The following is a 27,787-nucleotide window of genomic DNA, read 5'->3' as shown; positions in this document are numbered from 1 at the left end:
CCATGGAAGAAGAGCCCGGATCTCAATCCCATTGAGCACGTCTGGGACCTGTTGGATCGGAGGGTGAGGGCTAGGGCCATTCCCCCCAGAAATGTCCAGGAACTTGCAGGTGCCTTGGTGGAAGAGTGGGGTAACATCTCACAGCAAGAACTGGCACATCTGGTGCAGTCCATGAGGAGGAAATGCACTGCAGTACTTAATGCAGTTGGTGGCCACACCAGATACTGACGGTTCCTTTTGATCTTGACCCCCCTTGTTCAGGGACACATTATTCCATTTCTGTTTGTCACATGACTGTGGAACTTGTTCAGTTTGTCTCAGTTGTTGAATCTTGTGTTCATACAAATATTTACACATGTTAAGTTTGCTGAAAATAAATGCAGTTGACAGTGAGAGGACATTTATTTTTTAGCTGAGTTTATTTGTGACTTTTCACCCTTTGAATTGTCATTAGTGTATGAGATGGAGAGTGAAGGCTAGATAAATACTCTGGATGTGCATCCAAGCTTCTAGATCACTCTGCACCAAGCTAGGAATGGGGAGACTTCTTTCCACTTTAAAAGGCTTAAATCGTGTGCCTCCTACACACACAGGCTCGCACACGGACAAGCACAGATTTCTCACCCCCAACAATGAGAGCCCCTTGTATTCCGTTCCCCTTTCCCACAGATTCCACAGCATAGCACTCCATGCACAGTACTGCCCCTCACCCTGATGCATGGAAACATGCGATTATCACATAGACGGGTCAATGCATATTGTATAAAGCCACATTGTCACAGCTAGGTCATTCTATTCATGCTTCTATTTTTTGGTGATGTAATTTTTGTGTCCTAAATTGTTAGTTTTTATGTTCTGGGCATCTTTGAAACACTGGGTGGTGGTCCGTGTTAGCCCATACACGCATGCGCAGTGGTTTCGTTGCCGCAGAGTGTTTGTCGAGGAAAGTCGACGCTGCCAATGAAACACACATGCAGGCGTAGGGAATCCAGATTTCAGCATCGTTCTCCATTCCCTTGACGTCGACAATGCATCGATAACGATGGTAGCGCGCAGCAATGCCTTCGATCTGTTTCATGCGTGATGTCTTAATAGCTGCCAAATAATACAGCCAAAGTGTGGAGGTAAAACAAGGTTAAGAAAAACAACCAGTGGTAAGTAGATTTATGTACCATTTGACATTTTTTTGATCACTAGAATAGACTACATTATTATATATTGCACAATAAGTATTTCAAATTCTATTTAAAAAAAATGTGTGTGAAAAAATACTAATCCAGAATAGAGGGGGTGGGGGTGACTGCGGTTCTATTTATTATCATCTTACAATAGAAGACATATCATGGGGAACATAAAACATATTTTCGTGTGACATATATGATGCCTCCGTAGTGTCATAGGTTGACGCTCTCATCACTCCAAATGCAATCAACCCACCCTATCCTATTCATCCTGGTCAATTCTAACCAATCAATATATTGCTTTTCCTCTTCACGTTCACGTTTATTACATTTCCAGCTGTACTTGAACACTGACTGGTTCTGCTGCTGTAGCCCAATGGTTGTAGTGGCGAGCGAGCACCTGTTCCCCTTTCTTTACAAATCACATGCACGTGCAGAAGCAGCAACGTTCGGAGGTATGATGACGTAACCATCAGTCCAACTGAATGAACTCACTAATGTCATTGTTTTTCTTCTAATCAGTCATGTCCAATCAAAGATGACTACTAATTAAGCCATGGATATTTTTGGAAAAGCAATCTGTGCCTGCATGATGCAGCAGATTTAGAGCCACATGTCTGCACATCGATCTATTCCTAAACAGTTACGAATAAATTAGGCCTACTAAACTAGGCTGTTGTGTAACATTTCAATACTACAGTAATTACAGTGCTATTACACAGATATTAACTAAGTGTTACCCGATGCACATGTTTGTAAAGCATACCATATATCCCAGGAGATGAGACCTCCAGGTGCATGCTCACCTTTTACCAAGACAACAGCATTAACAGCAGTATCACTAGTCCTCAAATCAAATCAAACTTTGTCACATGCACAGAATACAACAGGCCTCTGAGATGCTTACTTATAAGCCCTTAACCAACAATGCAAATCAAGAAAGATTTATGAAAATATTTACCAAATATACTAAAGTAAAAAAGATTGAAAAGTAACACAATAAAATAGCGAGGCTATATACAGGGGGGTACCGGTACCGAGTGAATGTGCAGGGGTACAGGTTAGTCGAGGTAATTTGTCCATGTAGGTAGGGGTAAAGTGACTATGCATAGATAAACAGTGAGTAGCAGTAGTGTAAAAATAAAATGGGGGGGGGCAATGTAAATATCCGGATGGCCATTTGTTTAATTGTTTAGCAGTCTTGAAAGTCACCCTGATATTTATGCATATTTCAACCATTTCTTAAGAGGCACCTTTCTGCCGGAACAGCTTGTAGGAAAGAAATAGGAGTTGGTCCTCTGAGCTGATATGGAACACAATTAGGATAGCCTTGGTGGAGTATGACTTGGCATGGTTGATTTGTCAGCCGAATGGTGCCTTGACAATCTTGATTGATTTAGGGGTTACGAAGGGTAGACCATAAAATATAGTCTTAATTGCTAAGGAGAAAGTTTGCAAACTGTTACTTGTAAAGCAACAGAGGATATCACGTTTCAGGTAAGACCCAGATGCAGACAACGTCGAATTAACATTTTATTAATCCAACAGGGGCAGGCAAAAGACAGGTCAAGGCAGGCAGGGGTCAGTAATCCAGATAGGTGGGGCAAAGGTACAGGACGACAGGCAGGTTCAGGGTCAGGGCAGGCAGGGGTCAGTAATCCAGATAGGTGGGGCAAAGGTACAGGACGACAGGCAGGTTCAGGGTCAGGGCAGGCAGAAAAGGTCCAAACCTGGGAAAACAGGTACAATCGAGAGACCGGAACAGAAGGAAGACTAGAAAACAGGAACAATCGAGAGACCGGCAGAGAAGGAAAACTGCTGGTAGGCTTGACGAAACAAAATGAACTGACAACACAGGTATAAATACACAGTGGATAACGGGGGTGATGGGTGACACCTGGAGAGGGGTGGAGACAATCACAAAGACAGGTGAAACAGATCAGGGTGTGACAGTGGAAGGTTATGGAGTCATGACTTCAGCAGTCTTAATACAGTTTTTTCAGGTGTCCTTTTATAGGAGCAGGAGGACCCTTTATTGTGGGGTGCTGTCGTTGTATAATTTACTCAGAACTGTGCTGATCTTTGCATACTGCTCATTGCTCTTACCGTGTTTTAATATATTCACTCACTATATGGTGGCTCTGATTGAACTGCTAGGTCTGTGATGGGAGGAATGCAGTAGATCATTGATTTCTTGTTCTGAACATACTGTAGATTATGTCAAAGGGAGCCTGGAGTCAGTGTCATGCTAACAGCACGGTGGAAGCGTTGCTATGGTTTCCACTCATTAATCAGTTATATTCCAGTGAGTGTTAAGTCCAGGCGGTGGAGGCATGCTATACACAGGCTTCTGTAGAGGAGATAAGAATTAGAGATGAGAGAGAAGTCACCCAACTTGACTTTTTAGAATCACTGGTAGCATTTAGCTAGAGGCTAAGAACCTCTGTTAGTTAGAATAGCAAGCAACTCCAACAGCAAAGAGACAGTGTAATCGACGGAGAGAATGGCAAAATATGTGGTAGAGACTGTAGTGGTTAGAAGATGCCAGCAACAGGAGCCAATAGATTCTCGAGAGGACGGCAGTGTTTGGGGTGAAAGTAATCATTCATGAAGAACTATCAAAGGAGAACAAAGTTTACTCATTCATATTTGAACAATAAGCTGTAGTGTGTCAGGACATAAATAAGCATAATATTTAAGAGGTGAGGTCTCAGTGATCTCAGCACTAGGAGTCATGTATAAGTGATTACCGGGATCGTTCACCAAGATAGTAAATGTATCTTTCTTCTTAAGGATACAGAACGATAACTATCGCTGCAGAGACTGTAAGCTTTGGATTTGTTAACTCAGCTGCCACTTAGCATGCTCATTGTTGAGGTCAAAATAGTGAGTGGCAGGATTCCTGTTAGCTTGCTCTAAGTGGAAGGCCTAATTACAAAGTAGGCTTCAAATCAAGTTAATCCTCTCACAAGTTGCAGCTGTGAGTGTCTGATATTAGTTTTCTCCATAATAGTGAAGTATGAAATGTCTTTTGATCCCGTCTGAACCCTTCTGAGGCTGAAAGCTTTCACCACTCAAGAAGGCATTCTCAAAAATAAACTGCACTCGACTATTCAGCTGCTCATGCTTTTGAACTCAACGTTCGCACAGTGTGGCATAGAGCAGAGAGCGGTTGCAACCTAGAAGCTGCAGAGCAGACATGTTACAAGGCCAGCTCCCATCCTTCAGAGTATCATGGGCCTTCCTCAGTGTGAGGATGTACAGTCACGTGCACTGCCCCAGCTTCCCATCTAGAGGTTCCCCTTGAGGTTGTTTACACATGTCTAGGTATTTCGCTGTGCCAATTCATTGGAATTCTGACAGCTGCAAAAAGGACTCTGTAGAATTGGAACATCTTGTCCCATTTCTTTTAAATAAGATACATTTACTTAAAACCTGACATTTATTTATTTATTACTTTTCTTTTATAAACAATACAAACATACACATACAAACGACAACATCCATACAAAAATCAACAACATCACACCTGCCAAGACCCACTTGCACACACCTTCATCTCCAGCTCCCTCATCACTCTCTGCCACATGGCCTGAAACTGGCCTGAAACTTCACCATTATGTTTCTCTCCGTAGCTCCTGCAATTTCAATATTTCAATAATAAATCAATAGATTTTTCCATTGTGTTAATGATGAGGGATTAATTCAATTAATTTCCATGTTTTTAGTATACATGTTTTCAAGATGAGTGATGAGAGAATCGTCCAGCCCGTTGGGTATCTCACCACACCCCCATATGACATGTCTTGAAATATACAGACAGACGGATTACATGTATGTTTACATTGTAATACTTCTGACAGACAACTTTCTAGCTCCGCCCATAATTATTTGACTTTATAGCATTCCCAGAAAGCCTGGATTATTGAGTCATTGTGTATTTTACATAAGACTGCTGTAGAATTTGAGAATGTTTTCTCTTGTATAATAAAGGCTATACATACGTTTATACTGGATTAAGAGTACATTTTCGTTAAATGTAATTTCGTTAGTTATGCTCCAACTTTCCCTCCATCTTGTGCCAACATCAGTTCTTTTTAAGTCATTATTCCGATAGTTAGTTTTTTTCAAAGAAATTGTCAGTTCGATAGGCTCTCAGCAAGGTTTTGATCCAATGATATTCCCAGTCATTGGATCATCATCTTTTGACTCAAATAATATTCCCTGAAGGTTGCCAAAATTCCATGATCTGTAACTTTTAAGTTACATGTAATTTGAATTTATTTACATTAGTCAGTCCAAAATGACTTTTTAATTCTGTCATAGAAATAGATTTATTTACATTAGTCAGTCCAAAATGACTTTTTAATTCTGTCATGGAAATAGATTTATTTACATTAGTCAGTCCAAAATGACTTTTTAATTCTGTCATGGAAATAGATTTATTTACATTAGTCAGTCCAAAATGACTTTTTAATTCTGTCATGGAAATAGATTTATTTACATTAGTCAGTCCAAAATGACTTTTTAATTCTGTAATGGAAATAGATTTATTTACATTAGTCAGTCCAAAATTACTTTTTAATTCTGTCATGGAAATACATTTATTTACATTAGTCAGTCCAAAATGACTTTTTAATTCTGTCATGGAAATACATTTATTGACATTAGTCAGTCCAAATTACTTTTTAATTCTGTCATGGAAATAGATGTATTTACGTTAGTCAGTCCAAAATTACTTTTTAATTCTGTCATGGAAATACATTTATTGACATTAGTCAGTCCAAAATGACTTTTTAATTCTGTCATGGAAATACATTTATTTACTGTTACCAAGTCATTTACTGTTTCTATGCATTTAGTTTTCCAAAGCCTGACATTTCAAGATGATATGCTGATGTAGGAAAAGTAATAATGTTCTTTGTCTTCCAATGATATTGAACAGAATAGCCTTATTTCTATACAATGTATGTACTGTATATATTTAGATTACAATAGTACTATCTCACAATCAAGCTTTGTAAGATTACTGTATGTTAGTCTTTTTTAGAGCCCGACCGAAATGTTTTTTTGGTTGGACAAAACTTAACGATACTGATATATCGGTAACTTAAACCTCTCTAGGGTACGTGGGACGGTAGCGTCCCACCTGGCCAACATACGGTGAATTTGCAGAGCGCAAAATTCAAAAATACTAAATTCAAATATTTAACATTCTTGAAAATATATGTGTTATATATCAAAATAAATCTGAACTTCTTGTTAATCCAGCCGCTGTGTCAGATTTCAAAAAGGCTTTACGGCGAAAGCAAACCATGAGATTATCTGAGGACAGCACCCCGCATACAAAACCATGAAAAATATATTTCAAGCAGGAAGGTGCGACACAAAAGTCAGAAATAGCGATATAATTAATGCCTTACCTTTGAAGATCTTCTTCTTTTGGCACTCCAAAATGTCCCAGAAACATCACAAATGGTCCTTTTGTTCGATGATGTCCTTCTTTATGTCCCAAAAATGTCCATTTATTTGGCATGTTTGATTCAGAAATACACCGGTTTCAACTCGCCCGACATGCCTACAAAGTATCTAATAAGTTACCTGTAAACTTGGTCCAAACATTTCAAACAATGTTCCTAATCCAACCTCAGGTACCCTAAAACGTAAATAATTGATACAATTTAAGATGGAATAAACTGTTTCTAATACTGGATAAAAACAATGTGGAGAGAGCTCCTGTTCACACGCACCAAAACAGTAGAATCCACCTGGAGTGACACTTACAATGAATAGGGCTACTTCTTAATTTCTCAAAAGAAAAACATCTAACAATTTCTAAAGACTGTTGACATCTAGTGGAAGCCATAGGAACTGCAACCAGGTTCCTAATAATAAGGGCATCCCATAGAAAACCATTGGAAAATCCTATGACCTCAATTATTTTTTGCCCTGGATGTTTTGTCCTCAGGGTTTCGCCTGCCAAATCAGTTCTGTTATACTCACAGACATTATTTTAACAGTTTTATGCATATCCTAGCTTCTGGGCCTGAGTAACAGGCAGTTTACTTTGGGCACGCTTTTCATCCGATTTCAAAATACTGCCCCTTACCCCAGAGAGGTTAACGATACCGATATATCTCCCGATATCCTGTGTTACAGTTGGGAAATTGAAAAGTGTACTTTTCCCACACTGAATTCTCATAAATTGCCATCCGAAAGAACAATTGTCCAATAACTATGCTTTAAATGTTGATTTTAAACATTGTGATAATAATGACATGAAAATGGCCACGTGTTCAGATAAGCATGAGATAGCCTAAATTCAATAAATAGGATGAATAAAGGGTATCGGTCAAATTATGGGACAAAACCGATATACAGCTCACTCAAAATCAAAATAAAATGAAATACCTGACATGCATAAGAATTCAGACACTTTTCTATGAGACTCGAAATTGAGCTCAGGTGCATCCTTGATCCAACTTGATTGGAGTCCATCTGTGGTAATTTCAATTGATTGGACATGATTTGGAAAGGCACACACCTGTCTATATAAGGTCCCACAGTTGACAGTGCATGTCAGAGCAAAAACCAAGCCATGAGGTCAAAGGAATTGTCTGTAGAGCGCCGAGACAGGGTTGTGCCGAGGCACAGATCTGGGGAAGAATACCAAAGCATTTCTGCATTGAAGGTCCCCAAGAACACAGTGGTCTCCATCATTCTTAAATGGAAGAAGTTTGGAACGATCAAGACTCTTCCTAGAGCTGGCCGCCCGGCCAAACTGAGCAATCGGGGGAGAAGGGCCTTGGTCAGGGAAGTGACCAATAACCCGATGGTCACTCTGAGAGAGCTCCAGAGTTCCTCAGTGGAGATGGGAGAACCTTCCGGAAGGACAACCATCTCTGCAGCACTCCACCAATCAGGCCTCTATGGTGGGCTGGCCAGACGGAAGCCAATACTCAGTAAAAGGCACATGACAGCATGCTTGGAGTTTGCCAAAAGGCACCTGAAGGGCTCTCGGCCATGAGAAAGAAGATTCTCTGGTCGGATGGAACCAAGATTGAACTCTTTGGCCTGAGTATCAAGCGTCACGTCTGGAGAAATCCTGGCACATCACTATTGTGAAGCATGGTGGTGGCAACATCATGCTGTGGGGATGTTTTTCAGCTGCAGGGATTGGGAGACTAGTCAGGACGAGGGAATGATGAACTGAGCAAAGTACAGAGAGATCCTTGATGTAACCTGCTCCAAAGTGCTCAGGACTCCAGATTGGGGTGAAGGTTCATCTTCCAACAGGACAGCAACCCTAAGCACACAGCCAAGACAACACAGGAGTGGTTTCGGGACACGTCTCTGAATTTTCTTGAGTGGTCCAGTAAAAGCCTGCATTGTATCCGATTGAACATCTCTTGAGACCTGAAAATAGCTGTACAGCAACACTCCCCATCCAACCTGACAGAGCTTGAAAGGTAATGCAGAGAAGAATGGGAGAAACTCCCCAAATACAGGTGTGCCAAGCTTGTAGCGTCATAGGTGCTTCAAAGGTGGGTGCTTCAACAAAGGTGCTTCAACAAAGTACTGTGTTAAGGGTCTGAATACTTATGTAATTGTAATATTAAAGTTTTAGAATTTTTAATACATTTGCAAACATTTCTAAAAAACTGGTTTTGCTTTGTCATTTATGAGGCATTGTATGTAGATTGATGAGGGGGAAACTATTTGATCTATTTTAGAATAAGGCTGTAACGTATCAAAATGTGGAAAAAGTAAAGGGGTCTGAAAACATTCCCAATGCACTGTAGGTGTAAAAGGCCAATATCAGCCGATAGTAATAATAATTAATAACATTTCTATAGCGCTTTTCATAATCCCCTAGCGCTTCAAAAGAAGAAAACAAACAAGCAATACATCATCATGAGTAGCCTAGCTATAGTTAGCTAGGTCAACCAATACATCATCATGAGTAGCCTAGCTATAGTTAGCTAGGTCAACCAATACATCATCATGAGTAGCCTAGCTATAGTTAGCTAGGTCAACCAATACATCATCATGAGTAGCCTAGCTATAGTTAGCTTGGTCAACCAATACATCATCATGAGTAGCCTAGCTATAGTTAGCTAGGTTAACCAATACATCATCATGAGTAGCCTAGCTATAGTTAGCTTGGTCAACCAATACATCATCATGAGTAGCCTAGCTATAGTTAGCTAGGTCAACCAATACATCATCATGAGTAGCCTAGCTATAGTTAGCTTGGTCAACCAATACATCATCATGAGTAGCATAGCTATAGTTAGCTAGGTCAACCAATACATCATCATGAGTAGCCTAGCTATAGTTAGCTTGGTCAACCAATACATCATCATGAGTAGCCTAGCTATAGTTAGCTTGGTCAACCAATACATCATCATGAGTAGCCTAGCTATAGTTAGCTAGGTCAACCAATAGAGGCCAAGTCTTTGAGTTTGTGCATCCTCCAAAGATAGAGAGGAAGAGTTCATGGCTTGTTCAGAGGAAGGTTGGTCAGGGAGATGGTTGATGAAAAGTCTGGTGACGATCATGTAGAGTGGCTATTCCCAAACTGGGGCACGTGGGCACGCGCAATGCCATCGGGGGCACGCCAAATAAAAATGTGAGTCACATTTTCAAACAGTCCATTTAGGTTTTTTTTTTTTCTCATTTAGGTGTTATTATTTGCACCCTTGTCCTATAAGAGCTCTTTGTCACTTCCCACGAGCTGGTTTGTGACATAAACTCACACTCATTCTTATGTATAATAAATGTATTGTGTAGTGTGTGTGTGGCAGGCTTTACAATGAATGCAAAAAACAACATTTGAGTGTATGCTGACCCTGGTGCTAGAGGGGCTACACAGCTGAAAGTTGGATGTTTGAAGTGGTACCAGAATATAAAAACGTTGGGAATCACACTGATGTAGAGGACTGGATGATGTCTCCTCTATTGTATCTCCACTATAGGGACATGCTGAACAGTAGGCAGTGGTTCGTACTGTATAAAATAATGCCAGGCGGTTGTGTTAAGACATGCCAGCCTGCCCTAGGGCTGTGTGGGGAGTCCTGTTAATGTAGATGGTCACTACCCATTAGCCTGATGGGTTGAGCACAGAGTTCCTACCCACAGACACACACACTGTCACAGTCATCCACCCATGGTGCAATAGGCCATGATACTGTCCTCACATTTCATTGGTTTTCTAGTCTGTACCACCCAACCGTTCAATCCTCATGTCCAGGCGTCCTCTGATTGTCTTTGCCTTACTTTACAACGCTACTATTACAATCCATAATAATGTCGTTTTTCCTTTTATCAATACATTTGAACCTCACCCCTCTTGTCTTGGACAGTACTACAGTAGGTCTTTGTCCTGCATGCCTTTAATTAAGAGCCCTTATGATTGCACCCTTGCATGTATTTAAAAAAAAAAAAAAGTTAAATGCTGTAAATGTTGTGATTTCTCTCTGTTGGTTGATGACATGGTCATTATTGCGTCTCTCTGTTCTCTCTCCCATCTATTGACTCTTTCTTTATTCGGTGCTTCTAATTGACGTGTCACACAACAGGTAGTTCAATATATACTGAACAAATATATAAATGCAACATGCAACAATTTCAATGATTTTCCTGAGTTAGAGTTCATGGAAGGAAATCAGTCAATTTAAATAAATTTAATAGGCCCTAATCTATTGATTTCAATATATGGCATCGGCCCACCCACTGGGGAGCCAGGTCCAGCCAATCAGAATGAGTTTTTCCCCACAAAAGGGCTTTATTACAGACAGAAATACTCCACAGTTTCATCATGGTCTTCGACTATCCTGCAGGTGAAGAAGCCGCATGTTGAGGTATTAGGCTGGCGTGGTTACACGTGGTCTGTGATTGTCGGTCCAGTTGGACATACTGCCAAATTCCCTAAAATGACATAGGAGGCGGCTTATGATAGAGAAATCTGGTAGACATTCCTGCAGTCAGCATGCCAATTGCACGCTCTCTCAAAACTTGAGACATCTGTGGTGTTGTGACAAAACTGCACATTTTAGAGTGGCCTTTTGTTGTCCCCATCACAAGGTGCACCTGCGTAATGATCAGGCTGCTTAATCAGCTTGTTGATATGCCACACCTGTCAGGTGGATGGATTATCTTGGTAAGGGAGAAATGCTCACTATCAAGGATGTAAACAAATTTGTGCTCAAAATTGGAGAGAAATATAAGCTTTTTGTGCATAGGGAAAATTTCTGCAATCTTTTATTTCAGCTCATGAAACATGGGACCAAAACATTACATGTGGCGTTTATATTTTGGTTCATTATAGATGGCTCCACTGAAGACTAAATATATTGTTTTATAGCTGTCATGAATGTGCTAATTGGAGTGTTTTTTTTTAACCCATCCTCCCTGGCTCTCTGTAGGTGAGTGTGTGACTGTGTGTAGGGGGCAGCCGCCATGCCGCTGGTTAAAAGATGCATCGAGCCCAGGCACCTGTGCCGTGGAGCCGTGCCGGACGGGGTCACCAGCGAGCTGGAGTGTGTCACAAACAGCACCCTGGCAGCCATCATCAAACAGTTGGGGGGCCTGAGTAAGTCTACACACCTGACTGACTGACTGAGTGACTGAGTGACTGGCTGACTAACTGACTGACTGATAGACTGCTGACTGATTGAGTGGCTGACTGGCTGACTGATGGACTGCTGACTGACTGAGTGACTGACTGGCTGACTGATGGACTGCTGACTGACTGAGTGACTGGCTGACTAACTGACTGACTGATAGACTGCTGACTGATTGAGTGGCTGACTGATGGACTGCTGACTGACTGACTGACTGAGTGACTGGCTGACTAACTGACTGACTGATAGACTGCTGACTGACTGACTGAGTGGCTGACTGGCTGACTGATGGACTGCTGACTGACTGAGTGGCTGACTGGCTGACTGAGTGACTGCTGACTGACTGACTGACTGACTAACTGACTGACTGATAGACTGCTGACTGACTGAGTGGCTGACTGGCTGACTGATGGACTGCTGACTGACTGAGTGGCTGACTGGCTGACTGAGTGACTGCTGACTGACTGACTGACTGACTGACTGACTAACTGACTGACTGATAGACTGCTGACTGACTGAGTGGCTGACTGGCTGACTGATGGACTGACTGGCTGACTAACTGACTGACTGATAGACTGCTGACTGACTGAGTGGCTGACTGACTGACTGACTGACTGACTAACTGACTGACTGATAGACTGCTGACTGACTGAGTGGCTGACTGGCTGACTGATGGACTGCTGACTGACTCACTCACTGCCCTTCTCTGTCCCTGACCCATGTCTATGCATGGTGTGTGTGTGTGTTTTGTGAATGCAGGTCGACATGCAGAGGACATTTTTGGAGAGCTGTTCAATGAGGCCAACAGCTTCTACATGAGAATGAACAGCCTCCAAGAGAGAGTGGACCTGCTGGCGGTCAAAGTCACCCAGCTGGACTCCACTGTGGAGGAGGGTAGGTGGAGGCAATGTTGGGGGGGGTCACACCTGGGGGATAAGAAGGGTAAAATTATCTGCTGAGCATCATACAATACATGCTATAGCATGATCATTCCCAAGACAACATACAGCGCAGCATTTTATTTATTTATTTTTCCTTTAACTAGGCAAGTCAGTAAAGAACAAATTCTTATTTTCAATGATGGCCTAGGAACAGTAGGTTAACTGCCTGTTCAGGGGCAGAACGACAGATCTGTACCTTGTCAGCCGCGGGTTTGAACTTGCAACCTTCCGGTTTCTAGTCCAACACTCTAACCACTAGGCTACCCTGCCACCCCATGTGGTATGAAAGCGTGAATGAGCATCAAATTAAGAGTACCATGGTAAAGGAGCGTAGTAAAACACACAGTTGCATAATGCTAGGGCTTCGCCAGGGCTTCGGGCCCAACAGCTGAGTCCCAGACTCCCTGCTGCTCCGATCACCAATACCATTGGTTGTCATTATACAGGCTGGGATACACTGGAGACTGTATATTCATCCTGTTCGAAGACTCTGCTCACAGTAATTCTGACCCTATGTTTGCAGTTCTATTAAACTGTGTTTTTATTTAAGAGGATTTTAATTTTTTATTTCACCTTTATTTAACCAGGTAGGCTAGTTGAGAACAAGTTCTCATTTGCAACTGCGACCTGGGATGCATTGATACACCACTAATAAATGTGGGTTTTTTTCATGTTATTGAACATTCCACACTTGTAAACATTCTGGGTTGCCATGGCACTTCATTCATAGCTGCCAACGAGTCAGTGTTGTAGTGTTCATTCATTGTGTTTATCCTTGGCATTCTGGTCCCAGTTTCGCTTCAGGACATCAACATGAGGAAGGCCTTCAAGAGCTCCACCATCCAAGACCAGCAGGTGGTGTCCAGGAACTCCATCCTCAACCCTGTCATGGAGATGTACCATCGCTGTGACAAACCTCCACCCCTCAACATCCTTAGCCCCTACAGGTTAAGCCCTCAACCAATCACATTACGACTTACTGAACCCCACTTTAGTCATTGCACTTCTCCTTTTACGTTAAGGTGCAGAATTAAGCATTGGGGATGTGCAATTTATGCGTATTATAAGATAAGAGTTATAAAATGTAGGTGTCAATTGCATTGCCACGGCCAGTGTCTCAGGTCAGGATGTGTTGTCATACAGGGATGACAACAAGGATGGTCTGAAGTTCTACACAGACCCATCCTACTTCTTTAATCTGTGGAGAGAGAAGATGATCCAAGCAACAGAAAACAAGCGGAAGGAGAAGAGGCGGCAGAAGGCAGGTGACAAGGTGAGTTCATGTGTACGTGCACGTGCGTGAATGTGTGTTTTATTTGTATCTGTGATGAATCACTGCTCTCTATTTCACTGCAAGCTCTTTGCTCTTTCTCTCTCTCTCTCATATATATATATATATATATATATATATATTGTTATGACTGTTGGCTGTTTATTCCTCTCAGACCCTCTCTCCTTCCCTCCACCATTTGACATCAAGCCTGTCAGGATTAGCTCATTGCTCTTTTTTAGACTGTCTGTGCAAAACCCTCGGGATGTGGACATGTGTTTAGACAGACATAGATCATGGGAAGGAAAGAGAGAATGAGGGCTTATGGGGAGAGGGAGCGAGCAAGAGAGGAAACATGGTTCGTGAATAGCCTTGTCTAATGTGTTTAGCAAGATGAACAAAACCTCTTTCTAACACTACTAAGATACTGTATACATCTTAAATGGTCTAGGGGCTGTTTGATCTGTATGGCTGCAGAGTTACAGTACGGCTGGCACGATAGAAATGGAAAGATCATTTCCTATTGAGCCGTCATATGCAGCGCTGAATGCAGCCTCTGCACGAACCAGTCTCCGCAGGAATCAGTCTCCGCAGGAACCAGTCTCCGCAGGAATCAGTCTCCGCAGGAACCAGTCTCCGCAGGAACCAGTCTCCGCAGGAACCAGTCTCCGCAGGACCCAGTCTCCGCAGGACCCAGTCTCCGCAGGACCCAGTCTCCGCAGGACCCAGTCTCCGCAGGACCCAGTCTCCGCAGGAACCAGTCTCCGCAGGAACCAGTCTCCGCAGGACCCAGTCTCCGCAGGAACCAGTCTCCGCAGGACCCAGTCTCCGCAGGAACCAGTCTCCGCAGGAACCAGTCTCCGCAGGAATCAGTCTCCACAGGAACCAGTCTCCGCAGGAACCAGTCTCCGCAGGAACCAGTCTCCGCAGGAACCAGTCTCCACAGGAACCAGTCTCCGCAGGAACCAGTCTCCGCAGGAACCAGTCTCCGCAGGAACCAGTCTCCGCAGGAATCAGTCTCCGCAGGAACCAGTCTCCGCAGGAACCAGTCTCCGCAGGAACCAGTCTCCGCAGGAACCAGTCTCCACAGGAACCAGTCTCCACAGGAACCAGTCTCCGCAGGAATCAGTCTCCGCAGGAATCAGTCTCCGCAGGAACCAGTCTCCACAGGAACCAGTCTCCACAGGAACCAGTCTCCACAGGAATCAGTCTCCACAGGAACCAGTCTTCACAGGAACCAGTCTCCACAGGAACCAGTCTCCACAGGAACCAGTCTCCACAGGAACCAGACTCCACAGGAATCAGTCTCCACAGGAACCAGTCTCCACAGGAACTTTGCCTTTAAATTTCAATGAAACTGTAACGCTGAATTTCTGCGATACGAATTGAATAGAGACCTTAATTAGAGGAAGCAAGATGCTTTATTAAATAACAACTAAGACGTAACTGCACCAGCTGTTGCAGAACTGAAATGTATTACATTAATAAATGAGCTCGTACATGTTCTATAGAACCTTCAGGAAGTAATCACACCACTCCACCTTTTCACAATTTTGTTGTGTTTGAGCCTCTCTGGGTTTGGCGTGTACTTGGAGAACGCTACCTGTCCGTATGCATAGTGCCAACTGTTTGGTGAAGGAGGGAGATCTTAACGCTACAGCATACTTTATGGCACTAGTTTGGGGAAAGACGTTTTCTGTTTCAGCATGACAATGCTGAAAGGAGGAAGGCTATTATAGCAGCAAAGGGTGGACAAACTCCATATTAATGCCCATGATTTTGGAATGAGATGTTCGATGAGCTGGTGTCCACATACTTTGGCCATGTATTTACTCATTGGATGATTCTCTCATCGACTGCGTTCCCGCCTATAAATATCTGGCCGTTTGAATTGATAAAGATCTAACGCCTAAAAAACATGCAGAAGAGCTAGTTAAAAATGTAAGATTTAAAGTGGATATATATATTTTTTAATATGTCTTGCTTCTCTCAAAACAGCAGGAAGCAGATTGTACAATCAACTTTCCTGCCAATGTTGGACTATGGTGACACCCTTTATCAAAATGCAGCAACACTACTCTAAAACCTTTGGCTGCAGTGAACCATAGCACACTTCGCTTTATCACAGATGACAGGTTTAATACTCATCACTGCATCTTGTATCAAAAGGTCAGCTGGTCCTCGCTAAAGTCCCGTAGATTACTTCATTACTCCCTTTCTGTTTACAAAGCTCTGCTGAAAAAGCTTCCAACCTACCTCACTTCACTGTTGAGACACCAAACCCGCTCACAGGGATGGTTAACTCTCTAGGTTCCACTCGTTTGTACCGATCTCGGTAGATCCGCTTTCAGTTTTAAAGCCCCCCATTCTTGGAATAGCCTGCAGAACTCCCTGTTTTGTGAATGCAGGTTCCCTGGTTTTGCCATGGCACTTTAAGACTAGTATTAGATGGGCTGTATGACAGTTGCAGTTATTTTGATTGAATGAAGGAGATTGTTGTGATTGTAATGTTGAAAGTTGTAACTTGTAGTTTTTTATTAATTGATCATTTTGTATTGTTGTATTGCTTTTTTGCTGTGCTTGGGGCACCTTTGAAAATGAGACCCTCGTCTCAATGGGTTTCTCCTGACTAAATAAACGTTAAATCAAATAAATGTATAGGTTTGTCTCTTTTCTAGGAGCAGAAACAGGCGGAGGACCCCAGTCTTATAGGTTTGTCTGTTCTAGGAGCAGAAACTGGGCGGAGGACCCCAGTCTTATAGGTTTGTCTCTTTTCTAGGAGCAGAAACAGGCGGAGGACCCCAGTCTTATAGGTTTGTCTGTTCTAGGAGCAGAAACAGGCGGAGGACCCCAGTCTTATAGGTTTGTCTCTTTTAGGAGCAGAAACAGGTGGAGGACCCCAGTCTTATAGGTTTGTCTGTTCTAGGAGCAGAAACAGGCGGAGGACCCCAGTCTTATAGGTTTGTCTCTTTTCTAGGAGCAGAAACATTCGGAGGACCCCAGTCTTATAGGTTTGTCTGTTCTAGGAGCAGAAACTGGGCGGAGGACCCCAGTCTTATAGGTTTGTCTCTTTTCTAGGAGCAGAAACAGGCAGAGGACCCCAGTCTTATAGGTTTGTCTGTTCTAGGAGCAGAAACAGGCGGAGGACCCCAGTCTTATAGGTTTGTCTGTTCTAGGAGCAGAAACAGGCGGAGGACCCCAGTCTTATAGGTTTGTCTGTTCTAGGAGCAGAAACAGGCGGAGGACCCCAGTCTTATAGGTTTGTCTCTTTTCTAGGAGCAGAAACATTCGGAGGACCCCAGTCTTATAGGTTTGTCTGTTCTAGGAGCAGAAACAGGCGGAGGACCCCAGTCTTATAGGTTTGTCTGTTCTAGGAGCAGAAACAGGCAGAGGACCCCAGTCTTATAGGTTTGTCTGTTCTAGGAGCAGAAACAGGCGGAGGACCCCAGTCTTATAGGTTTGTCTGTTCTAGGAGCAGAAACAGGCGGAGGACCCCAGTCTTATAGGTTTGTCTGTTCTAGGAGCAGAAACAGGCGGAGGACCCCAGTCTTATAGGTTTGTCTCTTTTCTAGGAGCAGAAACAGGCGGAGGACCCCAGTCTTATAGGTTTGTCTGTTCTAGGAGCAGAAACAGGCGGAGGACCCCAGTCTTATAGGTTTGTCTGTTCTAGGAGCAGAAACAGGCGGAGGACCCCAGTCTTATAGGTTTGTCTGTTCTAGGAGCAGAAACATTCGGAGGACCCCAGTCTTATAGGTTTGTCTGTTCTAGGAGCAGAAACAGGCGGAGGACCCCAGTCTTATAGGTTTGTCTGTTCTAGGAGCAGAAACATTCGGAGGACCCCAGTCTTATAGGTTTGTCTCTTTTTAGGAGCAGAAACAGGCGGAGGACCCCAGTCTTATAGGTTTGTCTGTTCTAGGAGCAGAAACAGGCGGAGGACCCCAGTCTTATAGGTTTGTCTCTTTTCTAGGAGCAGAAACAGGCGGAGGACCCCAGTCTTATAGGTTTGTCTGTTCTAGGAGCAGAAACAGGCGGAGGACCCCAGTCTTATAGGTTTGTCTGTTCTAGGAGCAGAAACAGGCGGAGGACCCCAGTCTTATAGGTTTGTCTCTTTTCTAGGAGCAGAAACAGGCGGAGGACCCCAGTCTTATAGGTTTGTCTGTTCTAGGAGCAGAAACAGGCGGAGGACCCCAGTCTTATAGGTTTGTCTCTTTTCTAGGAGCAGAAACAGGCGGAGGACCCCAGTCTTATAGGTTTGTCTGTTCTAGGAGCAGAAACAGGCGGAGGACCCCAGTCTTATAGGTTTGTCTGTTCTAGGAGCAGAAACAGGCGGAGGACCCCAGTCTTATAGGTTTGTCTGTTCTAGGAGCAGAAACAGGCGGAGGACCCCAGTCTTATAGGTTTGTCTCTTCTAGGAGCAGAAACAGGCGGAGGACCCCAGTCTTATAGGTTTGTCTGTTCTAGGAGCAGAAACAGGCGGAGGACCCCAGTCTTATAGGTTTGTCTGTTCTAGGAGCAGAAACAGGCGGAGGACCCCAGTCTTATAGGTTTGTCTGTTCTAGGAGCAGAAACAGGCGGAGGACCCCAGTCTTATAGGTTTGTCTCTTTTCTAGGAGCAGAAACAGGCGGAGGACCCCAGTCTTATAGGTTTGTCTGTTCTAGGAGCAGAAACAGGCGGAGGACCCCAGTCTTATAGGTTTGTCTGTTCTAGGAGCAGAAACAGGCGGAGGACCCCAGTCTTATAGGTTTGTCTGTTCTAGGAGCAGAAACAGGCGGAGGACCCCAGTCTTATAGGTTTGTCTGTTCTAGGAGCAGAAACAGGCGGAGGACCCCAGTCTTATAGGTTTGTCTGTTCTAGGAGCAGAAACAGGCGGAGGACCCCAGTCTTATAGGTTTGTCTCTTTTCTAGGAGCAGAAACAGGCGGAGGACCCCAGTCTTATAGGTTTGTCTGTTCTAGGAGCAGAAACAGGCGGAGGACCCCAGTCTTATAGGTTTGTCTCTTTTCTAGGAGCAGAAACAGGCGGAGGACCCCAGTCTTATAGGTTTGTCTGTTCTAGGAGCAGAAACAGGCGGAGGACCCCAGTCTTATAGGTTTGTCTCTTTTCTAGGAGCAGAAACAGGTGGAGGACCCCAGTCTTATAGGTTTGTCTGTTCTAGGAGCAGAAACAGGCGGAGGACCCCAGTCTTATAGGTTTGTCTGTTCTAGGAGCAGAAACAGGCGGAGGACCCCAGTCTTATAGGTTTGTCTCTTTTCTAGGAGCAGAAACAGGTGGAGGACCCCAGTCTTATAGGTTTGTCTGTTCTAGGAGCAGAAACAGGCGGAGGACCCCAGTCTTATAGGTTTGTCTGTTCTAGGAGCAGAAACAGGCGGAGGACCCCAGTCTTATAGGTTTGTCTCTTTTCTAGGAGCAGAAACAGGCGGAGGACCCCAGTCTTATAGGTTTGTCTGTTCTAGGAGCAGAAACAGGCGGAGGACCCCAGTCTTATAGGTTTGTCTGTTCTAGGAGCAGAAACAGGCGGAGGACCCCAGTCTTATAGGTTTGTCTCTTTTCTAGGAGCAGAAACAGGTGGAGGACCCCAGTCTTATAGGTTTGTCTGTTCTAGGAGCAGAAACAGGCGGAGGACCCCAGTCTTATAGGTTTGTCTCTTTTCTAGGAGCAGAAACATTCGGAGGACCCCAGTCTTATAGGTTTGTCTCTTTTCTAGGAGCAGAAACAGGTGGAGGACCCCAGTCTTATAGGTTTGTCTGTTCTAGGAGCAGAAACAGGCGGAGGACCCCAGTCTTATAGGTTTGTCTCTTTTCTAGGAGCAGAAAGAAGCGGAGGACCCCAGTCTTATAGGTTTGTCTGTTCTAGGAGCAGAAACAGGCGGAGGACCCCAGTCTTATAGGTTTGTCTCTTTTCTAGGAGCAGAAACAGGCGGAGGACCCCAGTCTTATAGGTTTGTCTCTTTTCTAGGAGCAGAAACAGGCGGAGGACCCCAGTCTTATAGGTTTGTCTGTTCTAGGAGCAGAAACATTCGGAGGACCCCAGTCTTATAGGTTTGTCTGTTCTAGGAGCAGAAACAGGTGGAGGACCCCAGCCGGGAGGTGAAGAAGGTGAGGAAGGCCCGTAACCGTCGTCAGGAGTGGAACATGATGGCATACGACAAGGAGTTCCGTCCAGAAAACCGCCTCACGCCTTCACCCTACCATGGCATGTCCTCTGAGGGATCTCTCTCTCCAGACAGGTCAGTAGAGATGCACTGAAACAATCAATCATCCAATCATCAATCAACCAACAAACCAATCAATCAAGGAACTTTTTATGAACAATTGTATAATATTATCATATGTGTGCCACTAAATGTAAATGTACTAAATCTGCTCTCTGCTGCCATCTACCTAAAAGTTTGAAAGCCTGCATGCTCCTTAAAACCCTTTACACTGATGGAAATTGGCCTGGTTGGACAGGGCTAAATTGAAATGTTTCTTACAGAATAAATATGAAAATGCATGAGCATGGTAGCATTCAGTAACATGAGAACAGTTAGGAAATATACTGGATACATTCAGTAACATGATAAGACTATTCCTGGAAAATATACTCTGGATACATTCAGAACATGAAAGTATTCCTGAAAATATACTCTGGATACATTCAACAGTTTGCCTGACACAGGACTGAATCCAAACATCACACTGTTGATTTTATCTGCATTTTACATTTCCTTTTTTGCCGCATTTGTTGATAACGAATTCTGAAAAAACTCCGGATACATTCAGTAACATGATAAGACTATTCCTGTAAAATATACTCTGGATACATTCAGTAACATGATAAGACTATTCCTGGAAAATATACTCTGGATACATTCAGTAACATGATAAGACTATTCCTGGAAAATATACTCTGGATACATTCAGTAACATGATAAGACTATTCCTGGAAAATATACTCTGGATACATTCAGTAACATGATAAGACTATTCCTGGAAAATATACTCTGGATACATTCAGTAACATGATAAGACTATTCCTGGAAAATATACTCTGGATACATTCAGTAACATGATAAGACTATTCCTGGAAAATATACTCTGGATACATTCAGTACCATGATAAGACTATTCCTGGAAAATATACTCTGGATACATTCAGTAACATGATAAGACTATTCCTGGAAAATATACTCTGGATACATTCAGTAACATGATAAGACTATTCCTGGAAAATATACTCTGGATACATTCAGTAACATGATAAGACTATTCCTGGAAAATATACTCTGGATACATTCAGTAACATGATAAGACTATTCCTGGAGAATATACTCTGGATACATTCAGTAATATGATAAGACTATTCCTGGAAAATGTGGGGTCGGTGCAACATAAGACAAACAAATAACAAGGGTTTGAGTTAGAGGACTAACTGGTGTCTCCTAGTGGCTGTACATCTCTCCCAAGTGTGCGCAGTTCCTAAGTAATTTCAATGCACTTTTATGACTCAAAGAAGAATCTTCAACTACAAGGCGTTTTTTAAAGTTCTCCTAGCTGTGCTGTTGAGGAACTAGAGCAAACACACTTGCAGTTGTTTTGTTTGGAACTCAGCCCTGCATCCCCGCCATCACACAATTACGGTTGTTGTTTACGCAATCCAAAAACGGCCCATTATAAATCAATCTGGGTCAGGAGGGCATCATTTGAAAGCTTGTTCTATTGCCAACATGTCTAGATACGTTATAACGTACGATCTTACAGTGTTAGGCTTTCACAGTGCAATGCAGGGAAACCGATCATAATTTGTGTGCATTCAAAGCAGTCATGCATTCAGGTGCGTGTTCCACAGCAAATTTCCTTCACAATAGACAAACAGGCTCATTCTGTTCAGAAGAACCCAGGGTATGACGCCATGTCATCTGGTAACTAACTGTACATCATAGTGATGATAAACTTTGACACTGTATATGACATGAGTTTTATGATATGGAAATGTGACGTTCACGTTTGGACTCACGGGTGTTTGGATTGGTTGTATGACATCAGAGGTATTTATTATAACTCTCAACGTCTCATCCTTCAAAATACATCATCCTCTTAATTTACAGCATGTCTCTCACTCAGACAACAAACATGTGGCAAAAGTTACCCAATTAGCAGGAGGGATGGAGGCAACTTCAGAACGGCTGTCGGTCAAAACACATTCAGCGCTGTGAAGCGCATAGCGTGAGCTCTGACATCATTTACTGCGTTCCATATCAGTTCCCAAATCTGAAGTCTTAAAGTGATACCATATAATATTATACATTGTACTCCAGCAATACTGTTATGTTTTAAGAGTTGGCTCCTTGGTTTCAGATGACACATCCATTCTTTAAGACCTCCATTGACATGAGACTAGGTGTATGTTGAAAGTCTTTGATGATCCCTTGCTCCACATCAACCTCTATCTATGGTTTAAATGTTCCAGGTCTGGTATGTCTGATGAGCTGTCCTACCCTGCCAGCCCTAACCACCCACCCCAGGAGGGAGCTGTCTTGGGTCCTGATGGGAAGGAGCACCTCACAGGCCTCAACCAGACCCAGTCTCTGGACCGGGCCTACCGACCCCCTGCTGCCGGCACCGCTGCAGCCCAAGCCCGCCAGCACTCCCTGGGCCGCGTGCAGCCCAACCAAGGACCCACACCCACAGACCCCTCCCTAAACGGACCCCGGCCTGCAGCTGCCAAAGAGGCTAGGTGTGTAGCTGGCTACCCCTCTTGTCTCTCCTCTTGTCTTTCATCTCTCATCTCCTCTCATATCTCCTATCCTCTCATCTCTCCTCTCATCTCATATCTCGCCTCTCTTCTCACCTCGTCTCTCCTATCGTCTCCCCTCTCATCTGTCATCTCTCTACTTATCTCTCCTCTCATCCCTCCATCTCTTCTCTCGTCTCCCCTCTCATCTCCCCTCCCCTATCATCTCGTCTCTACTCTCATCTCTCCTCTCCTCATCTCTCTTCTCTTCTCTCACCTCATCTCTCCTATCTCCTCTCATCTCTCCTCTCCTCTCTCCTCTCATATCATCTCTCCCTCCCATCTCTCTTCTCATCTCGTCTTGCCTCTCTTCTCTCCTCTGTCATCTCTCCTCTCATCTTCTCTCTCCTCTCCTCTCATCTCTCTTCTCTCCTCTCATCTCTCCTCTCCTCTCATCTCATCTCTCCTCTCTCCTTCTCTGACTACGTTTCTTCTATTGTATATAGTTGAATGAAAATCTCAAAGCCCATTCTATCTACAGTAAATGCCACAGGCATATATTTGATTATAATGTAAAGGATGTAGATCTGGACAGGCCCTGTCTGACTTGATTGGTTTTCTGTCATTGTTCCACAGTGGTCACCAGATGCCAGAGCACTTTATCCCTCCGGCCCCGCCCCCACCTCCTCCCCTCATCCCCTCAGCCCAGACGGCCTTCGACAGCACAGCAGGGCCTCCCACCCTGGCCCCTGCAGGTCTCCCCACCCTGGCCCCTGGCACCATGGCCACTCTGTCCCGCCCATACAGCCCCTCACCCCCTCCACCCCCACCCGCCAGCTACTTCCCCTCTCCATCCCACCCTGTCACTGGGGGACCCCCTGTTGCCCCTCCTCCACCCCCACCTGGTGGCCCCCCAACATTCGCTCCCTCCCCAGCCCATGCCATGCACCCCTCTGGGGGCACACTGCCAAGGAAGGGCAAGGTGCTAGGCATCCCGATAAGCGACGCACGCAGCGACCTGCTGTCAGCCATCCGCAGAGGTGAGACCCTCTGGTTCATTAGGATTACACAGCACGATCTGTTTACATTAATGTACATGGAAAGATAGCCCAGCTACTAGTAACATATATACAGTAGGGAAAGTATCTTTTGACAGCTGTAACCAGCAGATGACTTGTGTTGTGTCCTCAGGCATCCAGCTGAGGAAGGTGCAGGAGCAGCGTGAGCAGGAAGCAAAGAAGGAGCCAGTAGGGAACGACGTGGCCACCATCCTGTCCCGACGCATCGCAGTGGAGTACAGCGAATCAGATGAGGACTCGGAGCCTGAGGAGAATGAGTGGTCAGACTGAGGCGGAGAGGAGAGGGTGGGGCAGAGCAGAGGGCTAGGACTTACTGTACTCACCTACATACTGCTGCTATTCCAATACCAGGACACACACACACACACACAGCATACTACATCTCGATTGACCTCTTGTTAGGGAAAGTAGATGAGACACTTACACAGTATGACAGTATCTATTAACTAGTCAGATACTGTATGCGGAAGGAGGGGAAGGAGAGGAAGGGAGAGGAGGAGGCCACAGTGGGTCTGAGGGGGGGGGGGATCTGTTGGAACCAAGCACAGCAAGCTTATACGTACATACAGTGCATTCAGAAAGTATTCAGACCCCTTGAGTTTTTCCACATTTTGTTACGTTACAGCCTTATTCTAAAATGTATTAAATTGTTTTTTCCCCTCATCAATCTACACACAATACCCATAATGACAAAGCAAAACTGTTTTTTAGAATTGTTCGCAAAAATTAATAATAAATAGAAAAATTCAATCCCACTTATGTAAGTATTCAGACCCTTTACTCAGTACTTTGTTGAAGCACCATTGGCAGCGATTACAGCCTCGAGTCTTCTTGGGTATGATGCTACAAGCATAGCACACCTGTATTCAGGTAATTTCTCCCATTCTTCTCCCATTCTTCTCTGCAGATCCTCTTAAGGTCTGCCAGGTTGGATGGGGAGCGTCGCTGCCCAGCTACTTTCAGGTCTCTCCAGGGATGTTTGATCGGGTTTAAGTCCAGGCTCTGGCTGGGCCACTCAAGGACATTCAGAGACTTGTCCTGAAGTCACTCCTGCGTTGTCTTGACTGTGTGCTTAGGGTTGTTGTCCTGTTCATCAAGGATCTCTCTGTACTTTTCTTCATTCATCTTTTTCTCGATCCTGACTAGTCTCCCAGTCCCTGCCACTAAAAAACATCCCCACAGCATGATGCTGCCACCACTCTGCTTCAACGTAGAGATGGTGCAAGGTGACACTTGGCATCCAAGTTCAATCTTAGTTTCATAAGACCAGAGAATCTTGTGTCTCATGGTCTGAGAGTCCTTTAGGGGCCTTTTGGCAAACTCCAAGTGGGCTGTCATGTGCCATTTACTGAGGAGTGGCTTCCGTCTGGCCCCTCTATCATAAAGGCCTGATTGGTAGAGTGCTGCAGAGATGGTTGTCCTTCTGGAAGGTTCTCCCATCTCCACAGAGGGACTCTGGGGCTCTGTCAGAGTGACTATCAGCTTCTTGGTCACCTCCCTGACCAAGGCCCTTCTCCCCCGATTGCTCAGTTTGGCCGGGAGACCAGCTCTAGGAAGAGTCTTGGTGGTTCCAAACTTCTTCCATATAAGAATGATGGAGGCCACTGTGTTCTATGGGACCTTCGATGCTGCAGAAATGCCTAGTTAAATGAAGGAAAAATAAATAAAAAGGATGATCAGTGGAAACAGGATTCATCTGAGGTCAATTTCAAGTCTCATAGCAAAGGGTCTGAATACTTATGTAGATAAAGTATTTCTGTTGTTTATTTTGAATAGATTTGCTAAAAATGTGAAGAATCTGTTTTCGCTTTGTCATTATGGGGTATTGTGAGTAAATTGTCATTATGGGGTTGTGTGTGTAGATTGTCATGATGGGGTATTGTGAGTAAATTGATGATGATTTTTATTTTATTTGATCTATTTTAGAATAAGGCTGTAACGTATCAAAATGTGGAAAAAGTCAAGGGGTCTGAAAACATTCCCAATGCACTGTAGGGGTAAAAGGCCAATATCAGCCGATAGTAATAATAATTAATAACATTTCTATAGCGCTTTTCATAATCCCCTAGCGCTTCAAAAGAAGAAAACAAACAAGCAATACATCATCATGAGTAGCCTAGCTATAGTTAGCTTGGTTAACCAATACATCATCATGAGTAGCCTAGCTATAGTTAGCTAGGTCAACCAATACATCATCATGAGTAGCCTAGTTGTCGTTAGCTTGGTCAAACAATACATCATCATGAGTAGCCTAGCTATAGTTAGCTTGGTTAACCAATACATCATCATGAGTAGCCTAGCTATAGTTAACTTGGTCAACCAATACATCATCATGAGTAGCCTAGCTATAGTTAACTTGGTTAACCAATACATCATCATGAGTAGCCTAGCTATAGTTAGCTAGGTCAACCAATACATCATCATGGGTAGCCTAGCTATAGTTAGCTTGGGGTCTGAATACTTTCTAAATGCACTGTATATGATTATAATATAATACACAAGGTCCAGTATAAAGGTGTTTATTTCATGAGTTATGATATTGTAGTTTGAATATTATTTGTTGTTTCAGTTGCATATCTTCCACCTGTAAATGAGTCAGACAAAAACTACAATGTTGTTTTCAAGGTGAAGAGGCCAAGGCATTCTTTCAACTAGTCTGATCTGTAATGTACTTAAATATTTGTCTATTGAAAAGTATTTAGTGTTCTGTTCTGGTTCTATATGAAGAAGATGCCACATCAAGTGTATATCAGGTTGGTTGATACGTTTGGACACATGGTACTGTCGTCGTAACTGTGTCATCAACACAACTTCTTGTTATCTGAGGGACGTCCCTTTTGTAACGGATGTCTTCTGGAGATAGAGAGGAGGACCAAAATGCAGCGTGATGATTATCCATTTTAATGGGATACCTAAACAACGAACAAAAACAATGAACCGACAAAAAGAACGAAGACGAAACAGTCCCGTAACGTGAATACCAACACAGGAACAATCACCCACAACCCCACAATACAAAACAGGATCCCTAAATATGGTTCCCAATCAGAGACAACGACTAACACCTGCCTCTGATTGAGAAACATATCAGGCCAAACACATAGAAACAGACAAACTAGACATACAACATAGAATGCCCACTCATATCACACCCTGACCAAACAAAACATAGAAACAAACAGCGCAAACTATGGTCAGAGTGTGACACCTTTGTTTTATTTGTCTACAGTGTTGTGGTTAAGTATTGATACCCTAATTGGCAGTGTGTAACATCAGTTGTCGTTTTTGGTGAACATAATTTGCTGAAGATTTGCTGGTTGACGTAACGACTACCATGTCTGTGTGTGTGTGTGTGCCTTGCTGTTAATTTCTTTTCTGATTATTTTAATGTTGAAGGCCTGAAGAGATAGTCCTGAATTATATATACTGTATATATTTTTATTTTACCCTTATTTTACCAGGTAAGTTGACTGAGAACACATTCTCATTTACAGCAACGACCTGGGGAATAGTTACAGGGGAGAGGGAGAGGAAGGGGGTTGAGTGAGTCAATTGTAAACTGGGGATGATTAGGTGGCCATGATGGTATGAGGGCCAGATTGGGAATTTAGTTTGGGAAATAGATAGTCCTGAAGAGGTAGTGGTTGATTTTTGGTGTGCTTGTCGTCCAGTTTGACTAATGTCCTGCTGGAGCAGACGAGAGAGGCGGGGCATAGCAATGTTTCAGACATACTGGTCCTATGTTCTATCAAGTCATATGTTTATATTACTACTAATGTGTTTTACAATTCATTGTTGTATAGATTTTTGTAGCACTGCTTGTAAAATGAATTTGGGTATCTAGATATGAAATGACTATCACATTGATCAAACCTAGTAACAATAGTGCACGTATGAGGAGCTAATAAAATGACATAAGTGTTCTGATACCTTACTTTTGTCTTGGTTCCTCTTGTGACTGCTTATCACTGACCTATTG

General features: G+C 43.6%; 1 protein-coding gene and 1 long non-coding RNA gene across 3 annotated transcripts; both read left to right on the top strand.

Moving 5' to 3' along the window:
• The first annotated feature begins 929 nt into the window (after window positions 1-929).
• Window positions 930-27,742, top strand: LOC118385742 (actin-binding protein WASF3-like). Of its 2 annotated transcripts, XR_008138999.1 has the most exons (10): window positions 930-1,154; window positions 11,609-11,775; window positions 12,566-12,700; window positions 13,541-13,694; window positions 13,891-14,020; window positions 20,071-20,243; window positions 22,466-22,732; window positions 23,366-23,769; window positions 23,921-26,167; window positions 26,213-27,742. XR_008138999.1 is itself a non-coding variant. In XM_052520731.1 (9 exons), the coding sequence occupies exons 2-9, from the start codon at window positions 11,643-11,645 to the stop codon at window positions 24,076-24,078; spliced, it is 1,554 nt and encodes a 517-aa protein (XP_052376691.1). In that variant the 5' UTR covers window positions 930-1,154; window positions 11,609-11,642; the 3' UTR covers window positions 24,079-27,742. The 2 variants fall into 2 exon arrangements, 1 of the variants encoding a protein (XP_052376691.1); XM_052520731.1 differs by having other exon boundaries at window positions 23,921-27,742.
• LOC127930709 (uncharacterized) lies at window positions 8,885-27,742 on the top strand. The gene is made up of 2 exons (XR_008139000.1): window positions 8,885-9,212; window positions 25,988-27,742. It is a non-coding gene; the product is annotated as an uncharacterized LOC127930709 (long non-coding RNA).
• Window positions 27,743-27,787: the final 45 nt, after the last annotated feature.

This window comes from Oncorhynchus keta, chromosome 6, assembly GCF_023373465.1.
Source record: "Oncorhynchus keta strain PuntledgeMale-10-30-2019 chromosome 6, Oket_V2, whole genome shotgun sequence".
Taxonomy (NCBI): Eukaryota; Metazoa; Chordata; class Actinopteri; order Salmoniformes; family Salmonidae; genus Oncorhynchus; species Oncorhynchus keta.
This window is presented reverse-complemented; position numbering and strand designations above follow the sequence as displayed.

Bases quoted from the DNA above. Each gene is read 5' to 3' on its own strand.
- LOC118385742 (XM_052520731.1), top strand. From the start codon at position 11,643: ATGCCGCTGGTTAAAAGATGCATCGAGCCCAGGCACCTGTGCCGTGGA. The intron at 11,776-12,565 runs GTAAGTCTACAC...TTGTGAATGCAG, and splicing joins CAAACAGTTGGGGGGCCTGA to GTCGACATGCAGAGGACATT. The intron at 12,701-13,540 runs GTAGGTGGAGGC...TTCTGGTCCCAG, and splicing joins GGACTCCACTGTGGAGGAGG to TTTCGCTTCAGGACATCAAC.